This window comes from Gambusia affinis, linkage group LG06, assembly GCF_019740435.1.
Source record: "Gambusia affinis linkage group LG06, SWU_Gaff_1.0, whole genome shotgun sequence".
Lineage (NCBI taxonomy): Eukaryota > Metazoa > Chordata > Actinopteri > Cyprinodontiformes > Poeciliidae > Gambusia > Gambusia affinis.
The window spans coordinates 12,754,447-12,773,421 of record NC_057873.1 but is presented as its reverse complement, the minus strand read 5'-3'; the positions used below and the strand labels follow the sequence as shown (position 1 = coordinate 12,773,421).

The 18,975-nt window shown below is 36.9% G+C and overlaps 1 protein-coding gene across 10 annotated transcripts in view; it reads left to right on the top strand.

Moving 5' to 3' along the window:
• LOC122832304 (rap1 GTPase-activating protein 2-like) overlaps window positions 1-18,975 on the top strand; it is a 91,582-nt gene that overhangs the window by 61,245 nt on the left and 11,362 nt on the right. For 3 of the 10 annotated variants that reach the window (XM_044118912.1, XM_044118916.1, XM_044118913.1), the window contains 7 exons: window positions 5,707-5,791; window positions 13,954-13,989; window positions 15,621-15,653; window positions 16,323-16,355; window positions 16,871-17,092; window positions 17,199-17,302; window positions 18,379-18,457. In XM_044118912.1, coding sequence (XP_043974847.1) covers window positions 5,707-5,791; window positions 13,954-13,989; window positions 15,621-15,653; window positions 16,323-16,355; window positions 16,871-17,092; window positions 17,199-17,302; window positions 18,379-18,457 — 592 coding nt within the window. The other 7 variants (XM_044118914.1, XM_044118915.1, XM_044118917.1 and 4 more) reach the window with 6 other exon arrangements.

The window sequence follows — 18,975 nt, the reverse complement described above, 5'->3', positions numbered from 1 at the left end:
CAGAAACCAGGATGTCATCATTCTGCTTATGTCCTCTCTCCTTTATCTTTTTATCCTTTCTCCATCATCCGGATTTCCTTTTCATGCCTTTATCTCTTCTTCCTGAGCCTGGTCAGTCATGTGAGCATGTATGGAGGTCTCGTTTCACACTTATATACTCTTGCATCTCATTATTAGATAAAAATAATCTGGGAATAGATGTGATTACTGCTGAATAAACTTTAATTAAGCAGCAGCACAAGCAAACAGGATTATGTGGATGTGGCTGTGCAGTAAAAGTACGTCGTGTACTCGCCGTATGAATGAGGAGCATTATGCAGTATTTCCTGTTGTCGCTGCAGGTTTACAATTATTAAATCTGAGCATATTGTGAAAGAGTCTGGAGAACATAAGAGCAAGAATGTGTTTACTATTTAAAGAAACTTAAAGTCTGGAATAGATTCCTCTGTTATTAGAAGAGCACCCTGCCTGAGAGATTCACAAACATCGTCCAAGATTCAGTGTTTTGCCCATGGCCTGTTTTCTGCGTGCAGTAATGCAATTTTGTGGCGGCGGCAGCATTTTGCATTGGCAGAGAATTTCCTGCCACACCTTGTCTGCGTCAGCTGGTTGTGAGAGGGCTGAATGTGACACAGCCATTTTATGTTCCAGCCCAGGTTCTTACTGAATTTGGAGCATGATTTCTTTCAGATTTACAAAATGTTCATCAGAACAAAACGTCAGATAGGAAGAATTTCAGAACAGGATGTAAAGGGATTGTCACTTTTTTTGTTTCCTTTTGTCCTATCAGGCAGACAGCACATCTGCGCCATAGTCATTAATAATTTTAAGCCTGACTGGTCATTAAAGTATTACTCTGCCCAGACAGTCAACTAGCTACTAATAATTAGTAAAATACTCATACCTCTATACCTTTAAATCCAGTTATTTGAATTTTAATACAGTGTGATTAAACAGTTCGGTGTAATGAATTGCGTTTTTTGTGATCCATCCCTACAGTAATTGGCACTTTGTGTTCACCGTCCTTTCTTGACCTTCTCACATCTCTCAGGTAACTGTGAATATTTCAGATGTGATTTTAACACCTTAAAAGCTGAAGTTTGGACTTTTCTCTGAAAGGAACCTTGATTTACACTCTTCCTGCCTGACCTTTACATCTGTACATACACTCCACTGTCAGCTCTTCCTCTGGCAGCGAGTCTTAAAACTGGTGTGTGAAAATAAATCTTTGGACCTCTTGGCTGCATTGTTAAGGTCATATTGAGACACTCTGATCCAAAGCACCTTGTATGAGAGCCGTTTATTTTAAAAAGCTTTTTTTTCCCTGATTCATTTTTCCCATAACCCCATGACTTGTTCATCCTTTGCTTCCTCCTTCTGTTCCAGCACACACCCTTCACCCTCCTTACCCTTTTGATCTAAGTCATTTTCAAACTTGGAACAAATAAAGATGACTTTATCTAACATGGGCACTATGTCATTCTTGACCTTTTTACCTGAATGAATGTCAGAGTTTCATCCAGACAGACTTACTTAAAGAGTGATACATGGCGCGTGGGACATTTACTACTTATTTGAGGTTCAACAATACATGTAGATGGCATTGCATATCTTAGATGCATTGTTGTATAAGAAAGGCATGCAGAAATAGTGCTCTGCTACATTTTCAGGTTCACTGAGTACAAAATAGATCAATTATTTGCTTCTTCCCTTCTATTATTTAAATGCAATTTCAGCACAGAGCAAAGTTCTTGATCCTGCTGCAGTTTTATATTTCACTTTATGTGGGTGCTTTTGTTTCCATCTATGCCCATTTGATGTGAGGATATACTCCAAACTTTGCTGGCGAGATTAATATTTTAGTGGGTTTAGTCAGTATAACAACAAGAATTCTGCCATCTTTTACAGTTACTATTCAGTGGTGTTTGTATTTTCTTCTTTTTCTTTTTACAGACACTGCAGTGTGAATGTACAAAAACAGTTGGGCATTAAAATAGGCTTTTCACTGTAGGATTTCCCATAATGCAGAGCTTTAAGAAGTGCACAAAAAAGAGGAAAACTATGAATTCCACTTTGTGTGACTGTGGGATGATGATGTCATAAGAACCACAGGAATTGAACCAATTAGCTGACATAGTGGTGCATGCTCTTGTTATGAGGGAGTCATAATTTCCAAGTTTTTGGTCAGAAATGGGACAAGAACACCCAAATGAACCGAGCAACAAAGAATCCAATAGGCCATCTGCATGAATGGAACACATTGAAAGTGGCAGGTCCAAACTATTTATCAGCACTTCTGGTGGTTTGTTTCACATTGAACTACACACTTCTATAAACCTCAAGTTGTGAACCAGTTATTTATCTTTGTGAATACATAAAGTGGACTCTGTTATTGGCTTCTTGCCAATGTGGTCACCCCAACACTGGTCAATATTAATGGTTTTCTAACTTACAGCTAAAGCACACAGCTGAGGATTGGTTGCTGTTCAAAGCACAAGAAAACAAAACTTAAAGAGTAATTTATAGAAACAAAAAAATATACAAATTACTTAAAAGCACTGTGATCAGTTGTCTTATGCAAACAATATCAACCTCGATAACAAAATCTGTCAAAACATGTAATACAGCAAACTATATAGTACTATAGTGAAATAGCAATGTTTTAATCAGAAATATGATTTTGAACATCTCTAACAAATGTTTTTCACAGAACCTTTTTTTAACAATACATGTAAGCAGGAGCAGAAAAAAAATAAGAAGAATTATTTCTTTTCAAATAAAATTGCTGTTGCAGGGAATCTGCAAATGGAAAAAGACAACAACCATCACCACAACATTTGAACAAAGCTATATGCGGTATTTAGTTTTCCCCGCTCTTTGTGCTATTTTATCTTAGAGGGAAGTTTGACATCGTATCTCGTCGACAAGTTCACTAATTTTTGGTGTTAGGTTTTGAGTCGTGGAAATTCTGAAAATACTTTGGAGTGTGCCTCGGGACACTCCAAAGTATTATGTTACACTGCAGATCCATACATTCCATCTGGATGTATGTTGTTGCTTTCTCAGTGTCAAAACCAAATAGATTTAGCATTTCAGAGCTTCAAAGTAAACTAAATTGTGTACTCATTGTGCAGCTTTGCACATCTAATCACCAGAATGTTCACATGGGAACATAGCAGGATAACTTCTTCAAATGCTTTAACTATTAAAGCAGCGAACGTTTAGGTGCATCCATGTTTACTTATAAGTTGTACAGCAAGTAACTGTTAAAGTATTTAGAAAACACAATGCACAGCATTGTGGGATTTGTAGTGTTACTGGGGTAAGTGCTTTATAAGCTACTGGCATGCTGCTAAAAATAGACAAGAAATTATTTAGTGGCTGAATGCTTTATGTGATGTCACCAGATTTATATGTGACTGGAAGCTAGGTTTTGGAAGGACAGATTTTATCTTGATTAAAGAATGTTTCAGAACAAAATAGCAAAAGAAATAGATAAACGGAACACGTTATGTTCAGTAGTAGCTCAAGTAAGCAAGGCTGATTTACAAAAAAGTTGAAAAATACCAGTAATGTAATTCTGTGCAGCTTAGACACCAATGTATTAAGTAAATCATTATTTTTTCCAAAAAGGTTCAAGTCAGTGGGATTGTTGTTTTGTTTGGAATGTTAACCAATAAAAATCCAAGAAATACACAGACCATGGATCTACATAGTACTACATGGACATTTTTCTTCAAATGCACACACTTTGTAAATACATGCGATTGTACTCAGATGGTATCTGACGGTGTAAGGCAGAAAGATTTGGGTCGCTGTAATTGTAGAAATTCACAGCACAGATGCGCCCTGGAGACAGATGTCTATACAAGCTTTTCCTTTTCGCAGGTCAGCAGTGGAAAACCACTTGTTACCTGCCATTCACAGAGAACAAAGAAAGAACAGTACACAATGCACTTCAGAAACGTGTGGTTTGAATGCTCAGTCCTGTATTCTCTCTCAGTCTGTGATAGCGTATGATCTTCTTTTAATGTTCAACCTTGGCTACTTTGACCTGACAGTCAACCAGACTGATACACAGGAACACAACCGTGCTTTGTTATATTTCTGAGACTGGGGGAAAAACGGTTAGGCCTGAAGTGACTTTTTCTGTGTTTTTCCATTCCTTACTGTGTTTCTTGTGCTCTCTATATTCTTTTATTTTATTATTCTGCACCTAACTCAGCATTTCACCTTTGTTGCTTGCAACCACTTGATGCAGCAGAGAGAAAGGAGAGCTGGCAACAATTATTTCTGCAGCTAATGAAGCAAAAGAGGATCCATATTAATTTTACATTAAAACACCTAATTAAAACTCAGTTCTGTCCTTGTAGCTCCTGAACCTACAGTGATCTGAAACAAGTTTCCACTTCAAACATGTCATGTCTGATTCAGCAGCAAATTATGTGTACATTCAATGCAGTTTGTCTGCTCCACCTGTATAATCTGGAATGTATTAATTAGAAAAATCAGTCTCATAACTTATGACTACTCATGGTTTTCAACAGGATTTTCTCAAAATGTCTTATCTTCCCACATCTCCTCAGTTACAGCTCAGCCTTTAGCATCTGGGATATTCGTCAGTGTGCACTTGTGCTTCTGAGTACGCTATGATACAGAGGAAAGTAGGAAAATTAGAACAATCTTTCAGACACAAATGACCTCTCAAAGCTCTTAGTCAGCCCGCTGGAACTCTTTTGAGCATACAAAAACAGCAGAAAGCCTCTTAATTGCAGATTCCCGTCGAGGTCGTGCTAAAACCTTTGATTAGAGGAACATTAAAGGCTAAAATGAAATAGAGGTGCACAGTTACTTAACAGCTATAAGATTCATTCTTGTCCACTGGCTGTAATGGCCACTTCAGGTAGACATTAATGATTGGGGTCAGTGCTTTGTGGTAAAATTGTAGTAAATCTTTAGAATATGATAAGAGAACATTTTTTAAAGAATAATTTAGTCTCACTTTTTATTGGAATTAAACCAACGGGCTATAGCAGTTGATGTGCTTGATTTTTATTTTTATTATTATTTTTTTTATTTATTTATCATTATTATTATAATTTTGGTTAAGACTACTCTAGCTTAAAAAGCCAATACATTTTTGCTTCAATGGACGAACGTTTTCAAATTCAGACGGTAATATACGTCAGGCAAATTGAATTACAATCCAAGACATAAATAAAACAACACACTTGCCAACCTAATCAGAGGAGAACTTGTTTTCACCACCAACACCAAAACCATGAGATTTGGCCTGTGAGTCCTGAGTTTTATCCATGTGCCTTAAAGGGTCTAAGTTCTCATTTGTGCTTCACCAAACATCCTCATTTGAATGTGTTTCAACACTAGCACAGCACAAATGTCCAGATCAAAGTGTGAGCTAAAGATAAAGTAGCTAATTGACTCAGAATTTAAATAGAGAAAATCAACAAGCTAAAAAAAATTAAGTCTTGTTTTCCCCTTAGTCAAACATTGAAACACGAAGATCTATGCAGGCTGACTTTTTGTTAGAAGCCTTTTGAGGTGCTGTAGTTATTCACACATAAATGATGGTCCCATTTTTAAGCAGCCTAGATGAAGGAAAACACGGCTGTGTGACCCTGTGAACACTTTGTCGATCACAGATCTGAATAAATTAAAGGTGTTTTCTTCCCTTTGTGTTTCTAGGAAACAGGAACTGCTGAACATCTCTAACGTCCCTCTGGGAGAATGTCCCCCATCGCCACCTCGCACAGCACCACCCAGCATGAAGGTATGACACCATGATTCAAGTATTATGTGAAGGGATCGTTTTTACTGCATCACATCCATATCACAACTTCTTTGAGATTGAAACCTAACACGGTTTGGTGTTGTACATGATAAACGTAAAATTACATCAACAACTTTTTAAATTAATTTTTTTATTTTATATGTACATGCTATGCTGAAGTAAACCCACAGCTGATCATACTTCAGAATTTGAAGATATTTATTGTTGTATGGGATGTGTGTATAGGGCAAGAATCTAAAATGAGGTTGAGTTAAGCTTTTTTATATTTGCTTATCCTTTCTCTGATCTCAGTCAATATATGCTTAATTGCATCAGCTGAATTCTGGTCTTCCAGGCGGGGAGTGCTGTAATCCCTTCTTTATGTATGTGCTTGACATTAAAGAAGGGATTAACTTTAGAGAAAAGGAAAATACAGAGGTACTATGCCACCCTAATGCAAAAACTAGACATTCTTGGCTCCAGTGGTAAAATTTCAACTTGTATTCTTCAACTAAGAATTTCCCACAAGAAGGAATAGTTTGATTAATGAAAGTTTATACATTAAAATTTTTTCAATGTTTGCTAAAATGCTGTAATACCCCTTTCTTTCTTTTTATTCTCCATTAGTGTGGGATAACTTCCTTTTGCACATTATTCGTCATTAATGTTTCTGAAGGTTTTCGGAGTCTCCTTTTTTATTACAAATGATCCAATTTTATTTGCAGTTTTACTTGTAAATGGGCCTGGGAGAGTTTCTGGCTTCAAGATTTTGAACCGTTCTGGTCTTCTCACAAGTGGTCTGTCATGATGATCTTATGGTTTAAATTTTTTTATTTAGATGATAGAAAAAGTATTAGTTTATTTATTTGAGATGAAGACATTAATAAACATCAAGTATGTAAATATGCAAAAGTTAGCAAGACATTTTTTTATCAGTTATCCCTTAGCAGGTAACATATAACAAATGTAGCTAATTAAATAAACACTGAACATGTTTTTATCTTTTCCTATCTGTGCACTGATTGCAAGCTGGCTACAAGGAGCCCTCCACACTTTTTATTTACTTAAGGGAAATAGAAATGTAGTTGTTTAGATTTACTTTTATCAACAGCCAAGTCATTGAATTTGAGCGTCATTTCTGTTAAACAGCTGACTGAAAGAGGACTTCAAGCAGGTAGCTCAACTAATTAACCAGCTAACATCAGCTGGTTGCACCTCGGTGTCACCCTATAAAGACCAGCATGGTGAAAAGTATTATTCTTTGTAATAAAGATATTTACTTGTAAAATATTGCTAAATATCTATCACAATCAAAATAGCAATAAAGAAATGCCATACATGACATTATTTTAACTCTATTATTCAATATGTTTGATCATTTTGCAGCAATATGGAACACCGGTTGTCTTTTAGTTTTAAACAAAAGCATTTAGATGGCTTGATGTTTTTTTATTATTATTTTTCTCTAAGTTAAATACAGCGGTGATATTTCTACTCAAGCTTATCAGACCATATCATACCAGCTCATGCCTATTTGAGTATTTGCACTAAGTTTCATTCTCCATATAAAAAGAAGAACTGCAGTCAGGTCATCCTGCTGGATAAACTGGATCATGACGCCATAGCAAAGGAAATGGTTGGAGACTTCACTCTGAGGCTGATGATATCTTCATGATAAATTTCCAGCGGAACCAGGGCTGTCACAGGAACCAAAGTTTAAAAATATGTCACAAAATTGAGGACTTTTAAATGCATTTTAAACATCTGATTAAAGGAGCTGCCACACCGACTTATGGTACTGAGCTGCACACAAAGAATGCTTTTCACTATTCGCAAAAGCCTTTCAGATGTAATGATTTCCAGACCTCTATTACTCATATTGTGCTGTTTTCTTGAAAACCCATTGAAGAGTTGTTTTTCCTCCAAGGCAGTATCTTACGCAAGAAACAGATAACGACTTCTCTAAGAAGGAAACACTTTTTTACATTGACCGCAAAGTGCACTATCATCCCTGTTCAACATAAAGTGAGACTGCAGAGTGACTGACAAGAAGGAAAAAAAAAACCTTCATGTACAAGAAAACATGTATGTGAAAAGAAGATAGAATCAAAACATGATATGTGGCTGATTTCTGCTAATTATCAGCTGGCAACCAACAATTCAGCTGGGAGCTAGAGAGCTTTAATAGCAAGACTTGAAACGTTAGAAGCTCTTATAATCACTATGTACATCAAATCCATGGTTTCTGTTTAAAAACATTCATCCTTTTTTCAGACATGCTAATGAAATATTCTGTGGTTCATTTCATCGACTAATTTATTTAGCTTCTGGATAAAGCTTTGACATTATGGCACAGCATTAGTGTTTTCTCCATTAGTGGAGCAGATAGAGAATCTGTTTCAAGTCATACATAAGTAACCAAAGAGAAATAAAGTGAATAGCACAGAGATGAAGTGGTTGAATCCATTATGTGTACCTATGCGCTGTAGTACCGAAGAATAAAATACATTTATTTCAATATTTATTCTTCAATTTCAAAATGGGCATCATTGTTTACATTTCACTTAAATATCCAAACTATTACAAGGAAGCTTATTAAGATAAGTTGACAAAATGAGATCTCTCTATATCCACTTGAATCCTAAATGGAAAGATTTAACCAGCTCCATATATATGTAATTTATTTTTATCTACATTCCCACTTAGTTTGCATACACGTTTCGCTGGGATGAATTTTACAATCATTTGGGACTTTCAATGGTTTCTAAATTTGAATTTGGATGGCTGATTTGAGATGTTTTGAGAAAAATCCCTGACAAAGCTCAAAACCTGCTACAGGTGTCTTTTTAAAAGCCTCAGAAAGCTCCTTCAATGTCAGCATGGTGTTCACTGTCACTTCTGCTATCAGAAGTGACAGTGATAACACTTTCATAAGTGTGAAACAAATCTCATTTAAAATGTTAAATAGCAATGTTCTTCTAACTGTGTCTAACTCCTGAGACTCCCGTGTTTAAAAATGGCAGAAAACCATGCAGGCGGTCGTGGGCTGTCTCAAGGTTTAAATGATAGTGATGATTATTTTTTCGGACCTTGGTAAATATAACGTTAATCCTCAGTTGATTAGAAAATATTGCCAGTATATTCACTCCTGTGCATCATAGTATATCAATGTTGTGTCATTCTATTCTGCAAAAAGAAGGGATCAGAAGAAGCATAAAAAGATATGACCTTTACCATGAAGCTTCAGACATCACAGTAGTCCCTCATAAACTAACTTGAATATTCTGTACTTCAACATTTATTGTTCTTTTGACATGTTGGAGTTTTTAGACCAGGTTATTAAAGCAGGTAGTGCGAATGAGTGGATATTTACCTGAAATAAATGGTGTGTATTGCTATTTTATTATGAATTTCACATATTCATGATGATGCACAGTGAGTGTAGTTCTATAAATAAATCATTTCCTTTAAGAAACTCAAGGTGACACACCACACTGTAAATCTGTCCCACATAACTCCTGCTGTCATGTGCGGTGAACATGCTGGGCTGACCTGACCTGTTCTGCTTCGACAAAATCATTCAGTTACTCACCTGACTTGACTTTCCTGTTGGAGCTTCTGCTACTGAGTGAGTCAAAACAGGGTAAACAAAACTGAGAGCAGAGGCAAAAATGAGAACACATGGAAAAAAGACAAGCGGGGATGTCTCAAGTCCTGTGACGGTAAGTCTGAGTCGACTGCCTTTAAAAACACTCAGATAGGTTGTTGATCAAGTCAAACTAATAACCAGTGTTTGCAGATTAAAGTGTTCATTTGAATGGTTTAACTTCTGTATAACAGCTGAAATGTTAGAATCCGAATTTAATACCAACAGCCTCTGTTATGACCAACATATGCTGGAAAAAAGTTGCTTTTACTGGAATTGGTCATTATTAGAGTTGGGGAAAAAACTATTCAAGCATTATTGCTGTTTTGTAAAGTCAGCACGCTAGTAAATGTGCAACTTAAAATAGTAAAATTGCCACATATTTCTGTTGAAGTTCAAAACCCTGCTATTAACATTTATTATAGTGGTAATATTTCTCATTATTTGTTTCAAGTTTTAAGTTGAAAAACTAGAAATAGGACTAATCAGACTAAATCAAACACCTGACGTTTGTTCGATTTGGATTCATCCCTTACACTTTCCTCAGTTTTATGTCCTTTTATATACTTATCTGGGTTTTACTCTGACATGTGAAGCCTCATTTTCATAACCAAGCCAAAACGGCACTGTCTGTTCCAGATGCAAATCGTCACTGAAGCTCTACTGTATGTGACTGTGTTGACTTGTTTTTTATTCAATAGAAGCATCTTCATCCTTTCATTGAACTTGTTCCAGTTCCTGAGTGAAGCTCTCACATGTTATTATTTAAAATATGCCGATGTTCCCGGCTAGTTGGGTTTTGTCAGTTAGAGAAATTTTAAAGTGATAGCTCAGGATTTTTGAAGTCAAGATCTCTACATGCGGTCTTGGTGTCTTGATGAAGATCATTTTGGACTTCTACAATCTTAAAATAGCTCAGATCTGAAAAACGTCATGGAAGTTTATGCAAACACATTTTTCTTAATCTTTCTTCCATAGCCACATTTGCATTAGGTGTTTTTTTGTTTTTTTTTACTCTGATGCTCAGGGGGAGTTTTTGATATAAGCAATGTGACCAGTTGCCCAGGGCAACATTAAAAAATGGGGACCACCCAAAGAAAAATCCCCCAAAGCAAAACATTTCGGTCAGTTTCGCCAATAAACAACTACAAATGGTGGTGATTTTGCACCCCTTGCTTGATGTTGAAAATAGCTTTACAAACTTTGTGCACAACTGAGTTTGGCTGGGTGCATTCATGCAAAAAACTCTGCTGTAGAGTTTTTTGAAACTGATTGCTATTAAACAGCAAATTGAAGTCAGACCTGTCGGACCAGCAGTTATCTTCCTTTTTGAAACATGTACAGAGAATGGAAAATGTTAATTATTTCACACTGGGTAATTACTTGATGAGAAAAAAAAGGCAGTAGAACAGTCTATACAGTATTGTTTACTTAAATGGCTAACAGAATTTTACTTTTTATTCTCTTTGTTTCTGACTGAAAATGCTTCACATTATGTTTTAGAAATAAACATAGCCTTTCAAAGAGAATAAAACAGGAGTAACAGCAGCGTCATATTTTTAAAAAGTATATTTTCAGTATTATTTTCACAAAATAAGATCACAGGAGGCACACCACCTCTTACATCCATGCCCATATATGAACAATCACAGATTTCTTTGTAAATAAAATTCTGTTCAAATTATAAAAATCCAAATGTTCACAAAACAGCCTTCACCGAGGTTCAGAGATCAGAGTTGTTTTGAGATCTACGTTTTAACTAATAACACCGTTTTACCAAAACCTCTTATCAAAAATTCAGAACTACAATTTAAAATGAAATAGACCTCTTGCAGTTGCTGCCTTAAATGTGCATGCCTGAAAAAGCTAAATTCTTCAACATATCCCCTATAGTCCCACAAATAAAAATCACCAAAGTGTGAAGATTGCTGTGACTTTTCCTCCTTTCTTTCAATTTTGTGGCCAATAAAGTTCATGACTTAATATGAATATGTGTGAATTTTGCCAGCCAATGAGCCTGTCAGTCAATCAGTTGTGGAGGCCATTTTGCCAATTTAATGTGCTTTCCTCCAGCCTGTGGTGTCCTCTTCAGGTTGCCATGGGAGATGAGAGATGCAGATGTTGCCTTGGCTGAAGAGAGACGGAGAAAGAAAAGCCAGAAATAAAAAAGGTTGGCTGAAAAAAAGAAAATGGAGGACAAATTAACATGATGAGACAAAGAGATAACAGAGAACAGGGCAGCAAGGGTAAAACGAGACACATTCAGGCGGTATTCAGACCGACGGCCAGGCATAAACACAGAGTCTCTTCTTTATTCTCTGTTCACTGTTGGTGATGGAGCTGAAAATTGAGCACAGAGTCTTTGCTCTAACTAATTTTTTGCAAGAGCTCAGTTAATGCAAGTGAAAAAAACTGTTCCATTCTGTATTGCCCAAGCACTGCATGACCTTGCAGAAATATATATACCCATTGAGATCTTTCATAAGTTTGTCTCACAACCACAAACGTCAGTGTACCTCCTTAGAATTTGAAGCATATGCAAGTAACCCATAAAAGTAATAGTGAAGGGAAATAATATGTTTTTCATTTATTTTTCTAATAAAAACTTAAAAATATTGACACGAACATGCATTCTAACCATTTTACTTGGATATCCCTTATAAAATAAAACCCCTTTCGAAATCGGTCAATTAGTAAATTTGCTATCCGAATATTGCATTTATGACCAAATTGGTGGATTGGGGGTCACAGGTTTATCTAAAAGAAGCTGCTATGTTCACAGGAGTCCAGAGTGAAACTTGCTGTGTGCCATCAACAGGTGTCCACGCTAAAACATGGCAGTATCATGATGTGAGGGTGTGTTTATGCTCTTATTCAGACCATGAAATTGTTCAGGATGTAAACATAATGCAGTCAAGATAGAAAACCAGATAGAGGGTGGAAAAAATGTTTTATTCCTACAGGAGTTCCATCTTACATCAACCCAATCAGCCAAGGCTACAATAGAATGAATTTGCTTATCCATATGTCAAAATGGTCTAAATCTAATTAAATTATAATTGCTGTTAATAATTATATATAATTGCTGCATCCCCTAATCTGTTAAAAGTTTAGGGGATGGATCTCAGTGAGATTGGACGGAAAGTCTCAGTGAACATTTAGTTATTGGTTTCAGTTCTTGGTTTAAATGACAACATATTGCGATGTTTTCTTTGCCTCGTCTACCTCTCAAAAGATGTGCTGAATGTCTATTGGCATTTTACCTGTTGATACAAAGATTTAATTAAATAGATTTTTAAAAATGTGAGCAGGAATTTCAGCCTCCGTCTGTGCAGAGCTGTTAGGGATATGCCTCAAAAACACTGCTGCTGTAATAGCAACAAAAAGGTGGTTCTACCAAATATTGACTCACCAAAGTATTGACTCACCAGATTTCCGTGTTATTTTTGAAACAGAAAAATAACACTGAAATTTTCACTGACCTCTGTATTTCCTCACGTCTGAACTATGCACTCCTGGTGCCAGGAAGTTCCAATACGATTGTAGGTTTTAATGTGACAACTAATTTAAAACATTTTGCAAGGCACTGTCTATTCTTACAGTCAGTAGAAAGAGGAGTAAACACCACTGGAAAGGTTTTTTAAAATATATTAAAAAAAATATATTTTTGTCTCTGGTTGTTTTCAAGTGTAGCCTCGGCTCTGCAGGGCTCTCCTCAGTGGTTAATATTAACAGTTTGATAAGAGCTCTGTTTGTTCTGTTTGTGTGTTTTGGCACGGAAGGTGGTAACAATTAGGTTTTATAAAAGTACCGCTTATGAATCGATCTTTGATGACTGAAATAAAAGCATATAGAATGTTTATGCCCAGGCTTCACTTGTTCATTTGCAATGTTTCATTAAGTGCTATAACTTTAGGAAGCACCACCCTATTATTGTACTTTGTCTTAGCAATAATATTTTTGTAAAATTCCTGTTGTGGCATCATGATGTGTGAGCGTGAAGATATGCACACACTCTTTCAAACCTCTTGTCTATGCACATCATGAGGGCAGCAGAATGTGAGCACGTGTAGACCATTATCACCTTCACAGCTTCTCTCTGCGAGGAAAGGTGGAAGCCCCTCCTCCGCCCTCCCTCCGCCCGGGGACGGAGACATGAAGCAGCACACAGGCACGCTTGTGTTTGTGTAAGAGCGTGTCCGTGGGCGTGTTGCCTTCAGAGGAAGTGGTTTCTTATCAGAATGTATTCAGGGGTGTGAGTCTGCTGCCCTTCCCTGCCCTCTTGACGCTGTGAGAGTTGAAGAGTTCTGTTTGCGGCTGCACAGAGGAAGACCTTTAAATTCAGGCTGGTGGGTTTTGCATTCCGTGTTGAATCACCTGCATAAGGTGATAATTAGGTGCAGCAGAAAAGCAATGACTTGGCTAATGTACAAACTTGACTTTGTGTTGGGAGTTGTTATTATGTAAATCAAGGTTTGCCATCACAGGTTTTCTAATGTTTTTATTTCTGTTTCAGTCTGCAGATTTCTTCGATATGCTGGAAAAGATGCAGGTAGGAAATGCTCCATTTTTATCCTATGGAAATTCCTTTTCCTTTTGCAATGTTTACATATCTTCCCTCCTCCTTTCCTTTCTTCTCTTGGCGACTAGAGGGAGACTTTGACAAACACTATAGAGCAATAATTGCACTGTTTCAGTGCTGACTTCCTAAAGGGCATCTTTCCTTTCTATTTGTCTACAAAATCTATTAGATATACTGAGATTTTGTCTTTCATTCTCTGTCAGCCTCCGGGATTAAATGTGTTTCTCACTTTGAATGGTGTGGATGCTTTGAGCAAGCTGTCTAGATCTCTGAAAAGATCGAGACAGACTGTTTTCTCATTCCCTAGTAGGAATACATCGATTTTTCTATTCCTTCTGAGCAAAATTTGCCTCTCATTCTCTTTGCAACCACTTTGAGTCCTTCATGGGCCCCGTGGGCATGGGCTTTGAGTAGTTGGAGGACAGATGGGGGTATCAAAAGGGAATAGAATAGAGAAGAAAGAGGGACAGAGGCTTTCAAAAGACAACAATCACCATCAGGGAGACAAGAAGCAACAGGTTCCTCTTCTTTGTTCGTAGGTTAATGATTAGATTTTCACCATATGGGCATAGTTATTAGTTTATTGTGAGGTGATCAGTCAATAAGAGCTAGTAGCTAGAAAATGTTTTTAAGGTAATAAACAATAACCTTTTATAATAAATTATATGTTTTCTGTGCTGTGCATGAATATAATGTACCCTAAAACAATCTGTTGTAGGATCTTTTTTTACCCTATCTGAGGCATGGGTGGAAGAAAACTAAAAAGTGCAAATTACAAGGTTTTTCTTGTAAACATGACTATGAAATATGTTAACATATTGTTAATAATAATTCTGTATTCTATGATGATTCAGTTTTTATTTATAACACAGTGTAGTTTATATGTGGACTGTCACTTTTTTAGCAATTTTAGCATCCTGCAACTTGAGGAATCCTGGTGTAAAACACAGAATGCTTTACAAACAATTCACAAACGTAGCTGATATTTAAATTTTTTCTTTACACCTTTATATTCTTCATTTTCCACTTTCAACTCCTTCTAATCCCATTGAGTTCTTCAATGTCTCTTACTGAACAATGCATGCTCAAACAGACGAGCTTAAAAGTGTAAACAGGTAGGTGTCTGGTGTGTCTGTGTCAGAAAGACGAGGTTACCAGGTTACATTTAAGAGACCATTGGGGGGTAAAACCCATTGGGGAGCTCCAATGTTTGGCACTGCCACTAAAGACAAGGTTCATATACCTTTTTTAGAATTGGACAGTTTGTTTATGCGTACATTATCACTATATTTGCTACAGAGAACAGCTTTAGCCTGCAGTTTGGTGCTACAGTAGCCCAAATGACATTTGAAAAGCAGCTTTCACTCAGTCTGATTCAGAGAGAGGATGACTAAGTGTATATATTACCTGTGTGTGCGTGTGCATGCGTGTGCCTGTGTGAGTGTGCGTATCAGCAAATATGAGTCAGCTGTCATCTGGCAACAGAGAAAGTGAGGTCTGCAAACAAGAACATTGAGCTTCAGGCACCTTTTAAATGCACAGAACTTTCTTCCTGACCTTTGTGTTTTTCCATCCTCACGCTGCGGCCGGACTCTAATAAGGTCCCCAAAGCTGAAGACACCAAAAGATGGAAGGTGTGGCCGACCGGACGCTTGGTCATGTCTTCTCTGTGGATCTCATTAGTTTATGTTATGATATGACCTCCATTCGTCCATTTTCTGCTTTCCATCTCTGCCCCGTGGTGCCTGCTGTTACTCTGTGATTGTTCCTCTCTCATCTGTCTGAACTCCCCTGTGTGCATTTCTTCAGATTTTTCTCAGAGCTTTTTAAAATGTAGAATCAATACTCCTCTGATCCGATTGATTACGAGCTGAATGAACTCCAACTGTCAATTGATCCTCTGTGGCCTGCCAGTATCCTGGCTCCTGCTGCTGCAGAATATAAATGACCGTCTGTCCGTAGCCCTGCATTCTCAGGGGGGCTACCGGAGTTTGATCGTGTTTAGAGGTCGTACGCTGGAGCCAAATTGCTACAGGCACTAAATGGCTCTTGACCTCAGGTGTTGTTGAATCACAATAGCTCTGGCATCATTAAGGGGGTGACACGCCCTCACTGATTTTTTGCTAATGATTATTTATTTCAGCTTGTTGCATCATCTCCTGAAAGTCCACTTTGGCATTGTTATCCTTTGTGCCTGTCGGCTGTGCTTGCAACCTTACCGTTGTGGCTAAAACCTGTGAGGGTCACGAGATAAATCACTTCTTTATTAAGAAATAAAGGTCTTCATGTCTTCTCTGTTACAGGATGACTACATCCCCTACCCACGGATAGAAGATGTGAGTCATTTTTCAAACACACATTTACATCTTTCTGATATGCAGCTCTCAGCCAGAGGTGGTTTGCAGCATGGATGCAGAATTCAAAACCTTTTTGATGCTTTTCTAATCTTTGCAGTGGCTTGAGAAGCACTCATGTGCTCTTACAAAGAACATCCACACTTAAGCTGAAATCAAATTAGACGCAGGTGGAATCTATTTACTAATTAGGGCACCTTTAAAGGTAATTGGTTAATTTAGGGATGTTAGAGTGAAGTGAGTTGAATGCTTTTTGTTTTGTAGAAAAAAACAAAAACAACATGCTTTGTTTTGTTGGTTCATTCACAAACTCCAATTAAAAAGCTTGAAGTTTTTTGGGGTTTTTATGTGTCAGAATTTGGAAACCTTCAAGTGATCTGAATAGTTTTAACAGGCATTACTTTTCGCTTCATGTTACTAAATTATTCCTTTCATTTCATTCTGACTTCCTCCCTTTTTTATTTTTATTTTTTTCTTGCCCCACATTAATGCTATAGGTCCTGGAGAAAGGCGGTCCATACCCCCAGGTGATCCTGCCCCAGTTTGGGGGTTACTGGATCGAAGATACAGAGGCACCAGCAGGAACCCCTTCCTCCTCTGAGTCCAGTTTCTGTGAGGAAGAGGATGGAGATGAGGGCATGAGCCCAGGCGGGGCGCATAGCTACCGCCTGGAGTGTAACAGCACAGCTCGAGCCTACCGCAAACACTTCCTTGGCAAGGTTAGGGTGTGTGTTTGCATAAATGTCAGTAACACTGTGTGTTTAGAGGGGCAAGTCTGCTGTTGTCTTTGACCTCAAATGTCTCTTCCTACTTTGATACTTGCAGGAGCACATGAACTACTACTGCACGGGCAGCAGCATAGGCAACCTCATCATGTCTCTGAAACACGAGGAGGCTCAGGGCCAGGAGTTTCTGCACATCATGCTCAGGTACACTAAGGAGAAGGATTAACTTTGCATTAATTTGACATTTTTATGGAGAAAAAAACTGGAACTTTCTGAGTTCTTCTCATTTATCCTTGTCTGAATCTGCTTATGATGAGCAAAGATGGTTTGATTTATTGTATAAATCAAACCATCACTCAAAGCAAAAGTGCAAATATTAATGTTAGGCTTGGTTGCATGTTTTTAAATCTTCACTACCATAATGTGCACCAGACCAGATTTGACAGCTTTTGCAAAATTTTCAGCTATACTGTTTTATCTGTATCATTTTTTTTATTTTTTATTTTTGAAACTGGGGCTGAATTGAGATTACTTAATTTTGTAAAGTTCAGACTTTCTATTAACTTATTGCGATTTACTTTTTAAATGTAAGCAGTAACTTGTCAGATTCCTCATTTGTGTAAATTTTCATGCAAGAGTCAGTGTTACAAATTTTATACATTCACATCATACAGTTTTTTTCTGGAGAAACAAATGGAAGCAGAATCTAAACAAGATGAATAAAAATGGTCAGAATTCCTGCTACAGGAAAATGTTTCTTATTAGATAAATTCTGTTTTGTCTGCATTATCATCAAACTTCTCTGAATCCCATAAGCCAAATAGGAACACAGAACTAGTGAGGGAAAAAAAAATGACACTGTTGTTGACGGTTGTCATTTGATTCAATTTGTGTCTCTGTAAATCTCAGCTTCTTGCCATTAACACCGTTGGTGTCATTTTCAACAGCACAGAAAAATATGTACTTTATTTTTATACTTTGCTTGGTCTCTGTATGGGCTTTGACAGGTGTTAATCTTCTCGCAACAGCTTCGAGTGACAATGTTTATATATTTACTATAGATTTGGTGCCAGTCATCCTTTCAACTTGTTAAGATTATTTATACCCACCAGAGAAACTGCATCTGAATTCAGTATAAAACATCAGATGTTCAAAAATGACTAAAATTGAACTCATTGTTGACCAGCCCTCTGTTTGTTTGTTTGTTTGTTTGTTTGTTTGTTTGTTTGTTTGTTTGTTTGTTTGTTTGTTTGTTTGTTTGTTTGTTTGTTTTTTTGTAGATCTCGGACCAAGACAGTTCATGACAGAATCTCTTTAGCTGGCATCAGTCAGCTGCCCAGTGTGCCTCAGATTGCAAAGGTAAACAACTTTTTTCTATTGGTCACATAATTGTTAATAACAGAATCAAAAGTCTTTAACACACATTTTGTGTTACATACAATTGCTACCGTCTTGTTTTGCTATGCTACTGTATTGTTTACCTCACATATTTCATAATTTAGTCCTTCCACTCTCCGTACACTAAACTCTCTTTCATTTAGAAAAAGCACAGCACTTTTGGAAAATTTGACATTTATTAATAAGATCAATATAAGATAAAAAAAAATACTAAAAACAAACCTCAGAATTTCTCAAATTTCGTATTAATTAAATAAATCAATCAATTCTACTTTATTAGCAGAACATTTTAACCCTAATGAGTGTAACTCTAAGTGCTTTGCATACTTTAAAACACATGGGGGGACAAAACAAACTAAGAGATAGTCAGACTATGTAAATTAGTCTAATTAAAAAAAGGATACAGCAAATTGTCAGACAAATAAACAGTTACTGGGGATGAGGAACTGAGTACTATTCACTTATTAACTAATAGGTTT